Source organism: Aegilops tauschii, chromosome 7, assembly GCF_002575655.3.
Source record: "Aegilops tauschii subsp. strangulata cultivar AL8/78 chromosome 7, Aet v6.0, whole genome shotgun sequence".
Classification (NCBI taxonomy): Eukaryota; Viridiplantae; Streptophyta; class Magnoliopsida; order Poales; family Poaceae; genus Aegilops; species Aegilops tauschii.
This window is the reverse complement of record NC_053041.3, coordinates 627,941,340-627,947,310: the sequence shown is the minus strand read 5'-3', so window position 1 is coordinate 627,947,310 and position 5,971 is coordinate 627,941,340. Positions and strand designations below refer to the sequence as shown.

Sequence of the window (5,971 nt, the reverse complement as noted above, 5' to 3'; positions counted from 1 at the left end):
AGGGCCCAGAGATACTTCTCCGATACTCGGAGTGACAAATCATAATCTCGATCTATGCCAACTCAACAAACACCTTCGGAGATACCTATAGAGCATCTTTATGATCACCCAGTTACGTTGTGACGTTTGATAGCACACAAGACATTCCTCCGGTATCCGAGAGTTGCATAATCTCATAGTCGAAGGAATATATATTTGACATGAAGAAAGCAATAATAATAAAACTGAATGATCATTATGCTAAGCTAACGGATGAGTCTTGTCCATCACATCATTCTCCTAATGATGTGATCCCATTATCAAATGACAACTCATGTCCATGGTTAGGAAACCTTAATCATCTCTGATCAACGAGCTAGTCTAGTAAAGGCTTACTAGGAACACGGTATTTGTTTATGTATTCACACATGTATTTAAGTTTCTGATCAATATAATTCTAGCATGAATAATAAACCTTTATCATGAATAAGGAAATATAAAATAACAACTTTATTATTGCCTCTAGGGCATATTTCCTTCACCTCCGGCTCGGCATTGAGTAGTCCGAGCGAGAGGCGATGAGGGTGGCAAAGCTGAAGCAGAAGCAGGACCGCGTCATCCGGCGCTTCAAGGGCAAATTCGTCATCTCCTCTTCCTTCTCCGATGACGGTGACGACAACGATGGCTCTGACGATGGTGGACGCGGCGATTTGGGGAGTCACCGTCCGCAGACGCGGCTGAAACACGCCACGGGCGTATAGGGTGCCGGATTTGACAAGTCCGGTTGTAGACGCTCTAATTGTGTAGGATTTTTATTTCGCAAAAAAAGAACAAAAAAAAACTGTGTAGGATTTTTGCCCCAGGACTCCGCTCCGCCTCCTCGGCTCCTCGCCCGGGCGAAGTAGTTTGCATCAGGTGCTTCTTTTTGACCCCCGCAAAAAAAGGTGCTTCTTTTTGACAAACAAAAATAGATGAATAAATCGCTGGCATTTTTTTTTTTTGTGAACGGTAGTGGCTTCCTCTGGTCCACGTTGAAGTATTTCCCATCATGTCGACACCTTCCCGGGAAAAAATAAGCAATAAATGCAAGCGTCACGTGAGCACAGGCTAATTAAGCGTCTCCTGGTCGCTGCAAATCGATCGCGGCCATGGACGACGGGGACCTGGACTTCTCCTCCATGTCCATGGGCAGCTACTTCGACGACGTGCTCGGGGGCGCGGCGGAGCACCTCGCGTGCTGCACCCACACCCACACCTGCAACCCGCCCGCCCACGACCTCCCCCACAGCCACACCTGCCACCACGTCCACTCCAAGTTCGCCGCCTCCGCCTCCTCCGACGCCGCCGCCGACTCCCCCACCGAGCCCGAGGACGCCCACGCCACCTCCCGGAGCAAGAAGCGCCGCCCGTCGGGCAACCGGGCGGCCGTGCGCAAGTACCGCGAGAAGAAGAAGGAGCACACGGCGGTGCTGCAGGAGGAGGCGGCCCGTCTCAGGGCTATGAACGAGCAGCTCACCAAGAAGGTCCAGGACCACGCCGCGCTCGAGGCCGAGGCGGCCAGGCTCCGCTGCCTGCTCGTCGACGTCAGGGGCAGGATCGAAGGGGAGATCGGCGCCTTCCCTTACCAGCGGCGCGCGGCCAAGAGCGACGGTCCGGGCTCTGCTGGCCCGGTCATGATGAGCTCATGTGGCTTCGTACGAACCTGTGAACAGCCTCCTGTTTGTTTTCATCATTAGTAAAAGAGTAGCATTAGAATTTTACTTTGGATACGTTGCCTTCTGAGATATATTTTATGCCATTATCTTTTTTTTTGTATGAAAAGCCTTCTTGGCTAGCTTTATTTCCGTTCAAGCATAGTTACATTGGATTCTAACTCAGGAAAGAAAAGTCAATTGGGACCAAAATATCGTACTAATTGTTATTTAGAGTAATGCTAGACTCAGTGAGAGAGATTAGTTAGAAGAAAATCACGTAAAAGCCCGTAAAGGGTCCGTGTGTATAGGAATATTGTGTTATTTAAACTAGTTTTGTAAAAATGACAGAGTGCAAACCTGGAACGGGTACAAATTAAACAAATTTGCCAAAACCCGCCAAACCGGAAAATCATACCTCAAAAGTAAAAGCCCAGGCATAGAGGAAAGAAATGACGTGTGCCAGTTCAGGGCGGTGCAGTGCACGGAAATGGCCACGACGGGGACTTGGGGAATGTATTCGAGTCATTCAATCCAACCGAGTGGATTGAACCTTTAAAAAAAATAGTGGATTGAACCTGTGGGTGAACCCGTCAACTAGAACCATTTCAGTATGTGCAGTTTCATCTGCTCAATTTCTTTTCGCCCCCTAATTTTGCTCAACCCGCACCGCTCTAGTCCAATTTGTTTTCCAGTCCATCACAACCCATTATGAAACCATGTAAAGACCCGCACCGAAAAACCCAAATAAACCGACACCATTTCCATGATGGGTTTTTTTTCTGAATGATAACAACAAACACTATTTACCGAGCTAAAAATACACTGTTTACCAAAAAGGTCACTATAAAAGGTGAAGAGTATAAGAAGGCTAGCAGGGACCAGAATCCACAATATGCCCTCATAGTCGTCCATTGGAGCCCCTGGCCGAGGAGGAAGGTACAACCGCCGAGGGAGAAGATTGCCAAAGGAGGTACCACAACCAAAGACAAACCAATCATGTAATTTGTGTTAGTTTTTAAGCCAAAAATGTTTTGTGCGGATTCCACTCCAACAGCTTTTCTTACAAACTATGAGAACAAAGTTGCGTCTGAAAAATTGTCAAACAGTCATACTCAGCGGAAATTTTCATCTCTATATATTTTTCCCCTATGTCAGCCGTTTTCTCAACCTGAAGTTGCACCTTTTTCTTTTGGCTTGTTCTTCCATTCATGGGGGAAGTGCAAGTTTAACATCATAGATATGCACGTAGGATAAATTACATGTCTTCATTTCACTTTTTTGTTTACAAGGTGACTATGATCCAACAAATACAGTATGTATTTCTTCCCAAGGTACTCGAATTGTAAAGATACAAGAGAGCTAGTTATAAAGTAGACAGATTCCGCAAAAAAAAAGTTATAAAATAGGCAGGGTAATTAAATATATTTTGCATCTCTCTTCTTTCCCTTTTCCTTTTCTTTTTCTTTCTAGCATCCGCAAAAAAATAAAAAATAGAAGAGAACTTTTCTTTGTGAGAAGAAAAAAGAGAGAGAAGGGAACTGGTCCACTAATTATATGTTCTACCCAAGTTGGCCTCACGAATGTCGTCATTATGTGGCCATAGCCACGCCATGATCACCATGTGCTCACTCTCGCATCTGGAGCAAGAAATGTTGTCATCGTCGCAACACCATGTGTTAGTGACCAGCAACGTAGTACGGACGCATCCAGGTCCAAAAAGTCTTTATCGTCGCTCCCGCCAGGATCGACCCAAGCAAAATTAATCAACGCGTATGCATGGCGACGGAGACGGGCCTCTGCGACCTCCCGGCGGACTGCCTGGCCCTCGTCGCCTCCCTGACCTCCCCCGGCGACGCGTGCAGGCTGGCGGCCACCGCCACCGCGCTCCGGGCGGCCGCCGGCTCCGACGAGGTCTGGGGGAGCTTCCTCCCGGCGGACTGGGCCGACATCCTCGCGCGGTGTGGCACCGCCGGCCGCCGCGAGGGTGAAACGAAGAAGGAGCTCTTCTCCCGCCTCTGCGACTCCCCCGTCCTTCTCGACGGCGGCAAGCTGGTAATCTTTGCTGTTGCGCAGACTTAATTGTTAGTACCATTCATCAAATGATCGATCTCGAATGACATTGGCATGGATCGACCGGCCGGGCGAGAAGAGCTTCTCGCTGGACAGGCGTAGCGGCGGCAAGAAGTACATGATACCGGCGAAAGCTCTGTGTTATGGATGGAGTGGGTACCCCTACGGAGGCCTCGCCTGGTCGCACTGCCACCCTCACTCCAGGTTTTGTTTTCGTGCCATTTCGCATAATTGCCGGTACAATTTCAGTAATTTTTATACTTGCAACTATATTGTTCTTTTTAAAAAAAATGCACACCACCATACTGAATTTAGGCTAAGTACTGTGAAATTAGGTGATCGGGTCTACAAAACTTTAACTACATTATCTTCGCTAGTGTAACTGGTATAAAAGATTATTGGGAAGTAAAGCAAATAATTTAGGTTGAGTTGGACATTACGGTGGATTATGAGAATCCTGTCTGCCCAATTTATACTTTTTTGTGTGTGCATATTTTAGCGTTTGTTTGATCTGCTTTTGCCGTAAACTTAGACTTACCCTTTTGACTTGTAGATTCCGTGAGGTGGCTGTTCTATCGCACTTGTGCTGGCTGGACGTGTATGGCATTTTGAACACCAAAAACCTCCCGGGCGTCGGTAGAGGCTATGCCGCCTATCTCGTATACAGGGTGCACTGGTTGCCAGCTCCAAACACCGGTCAGAAGCAAAGCCAAGAAGCTACAGCGTCCTCTGCCGCTGCCATCTGCAACCATGAGTGCAACCATCTGGTGCCTCATAACTACTCGCGATCTCCGTTATGGGACTGGGACTGGGAACTTGATGGATCGTCATCGTCGTCCGCATTAGTAGCCATGACCGAGAAGAATCAAAGTCGGAAGCGACGGCTGAAACCTGATGGCGTGAGCGTGAGGAGTGACGGACGGTGGGTAGAGCAAGAGATCAGAATACAGTTGGACGAGCAGTGTCTGGAAGGAAACGAGAGCAATGTGTCCATTGAGTTCAGAGGGTTGACAGGGTCGCACGGGTGCCAGATTATCATAGAGGGGATCGAGGTTAGGCCGACAGCAATGGAGAGTTGAAAGCATGTGGATGCTGCTTAGATAGATAAATTCAGTAGTATTGTGAAGTTTGTTTGTGTCTGTATTGCAATTTGCAACTATGTTGTTAACTTGATATCTTAATTAATTTTGTGCCTTATGTTCAACTAGTGTTTTGACAACAAAGATCCAGAATAAAGCCCTCATTGCATCATCTAATTGGATAGTTATTAAAGAGCATAATTTCTTGGCATTTGAGGTTTGAAGGTAAAATGTTTTCCTAGTTCATCTATCCAGAAAGGAAACACTTATGTCCCCTGACGAGGACATGTACCTAGGAAAGGGTCCCAGGCCTGACCTACATACCCTATCCAAAGTATTACATACAGGAATCCAAGACCTACAAAGTTAGAGAAGGGACACCGACTGGAATGACCGCAACGTGCAAGTCACTTGACACTCGATTACTTCTCCACCACTCGACTGTCCCCATTCACTCGGAGTACCAGACACCACTCAAAGGCAGAAGACCTAGAGTCACCCTGGGATAGCAACAGTCAGGAGATCAGTTCGCCATCATAAAGAACACCAATTACAGACGTTACTAGTAACGCTCTCACCCTTTACTTCTCCATCGAACCCTTGGGTAACGGGGCATTCAAGAGGGGCCAGCGGACTCTATATAAGCCGCCCCTCTGCTCCTGCACAAGAGTTTGCACCCCCTGTAACTTAACACTCCAGATAACAAGCTCCCGCGGCACCGAGACGTAGGGTCGTTACCTCTTCCGAGAGGGGCTTGAACTCGTAAATCCGAGTGTACAACCTCGTCGTAGCTAGGCACTGCCCTCTCATACGTACCCCTAATCTCTACTGTCAGATCTGTTCCCACGACAGTTGGCGCCCACCGTGGGGACCGTGGGGCATGACGTCTGTCGAGCCATGGTGCAAATGGTTTTTCATCAATTTTCGGCAGCAGATCGACGACCATCGCGAGAGAGATTGGCTGCTCGAATTCTGGCCATCGCGCCATGCATACAAACAAAAGGATCAGGGAAGTATCCATTTGATCTAGTCTTTCTTTGAATTAATTATCTAACAATGGGTTGATCTTTTCCTTCTGACATCACCCATGCGTGATCAATAATCATAAGGAGAAGAAGCGGCGAAAGCGATGTTCTGATTGCTGGTTCT

The 5,971-nt window shown here is 47.6% G+C and overlaps 2 protein-coding genes across 2 annotated transcripts; both read left to right on the top strand.

The window, feature by feature from the left end:
• Positions 1 to 1,056: 1,056 nt before the first annotated feature.
• Positions 1,057 to 1,813, top strand: LOC141027902 (basic leucine zipper 19-like). Its single transcript, XM_073505507.1, has one exon. The coding sequence runs from the start codon at positions 1,128 to 1,130 to the stop codon at positions 1,713 to 1,715; it is 588 nt and encodes a 195-aa protein (XP_073361608.1). The 5' UTR covers positions 1,057 to 1,127; the 3' UTR covers positions 1,716 to 1,813.
• A 968-nt stretch (positions 1,814 to 2,781) lies between these two features.
• Positions 2,782 to 4,947, top strand: LOC141027901 (F-box protein PP2-B11-like). The gene is made up of 3 exons (XM_073505506.1): positions 2,782 to 3,725; positions 3,823 to 3,947; positions 4,297 to 4,947. Exons 1-3 carry the CDS (start codon positions 3,450 to 3,452, stop codon positions 4,820 to 4,822), a joined length of 927 nt encoding a protein of 308 aa, XP_073361607.1. The 5' UTR covers positions 2,782 to 3,449; the 3' UTR covers positions 4,823 to 4,947.
• Positions 4,948 to 5,971: the final 1,024 nt, after the last annotated feature.

What these genes read in the sequence shown, in the direction of transcription:
- LOC141027902 (XM_073505507.1), top strand. Translation starts at nt 1,128, where the DNA reads ATGGACGACGGGGACCTGGACTTCTCCTCCATGTCCATGGGCAGCTAC.
- LOC141027901 (XM_073505506.1), top strand. Translation starts at nt 3,450, where the DNA reads ATGGCGACGGAGACGGGCCTCTGCGACCTCCCGGCGGACTGCCTGGCC. An exon ending in TTCTCGACGGCGGCAAGCTG is followed by an intron (nt 3,726 to 3,822) that starts GTAATCTTTGCT and finishes CCGGGCGAGAAG; the next exon opens with AGCTTCTCGCTGGACAGGCG. An exon ending in CACTGCCACCCTCACTCCAG is followed by an intron (nt 3,948 to 4,296) that starts GTTTTGTTTTCG and finishes TTTGACTTGTAG; the next exon opens with ATTCCGTGAGGTGGCTGTTC.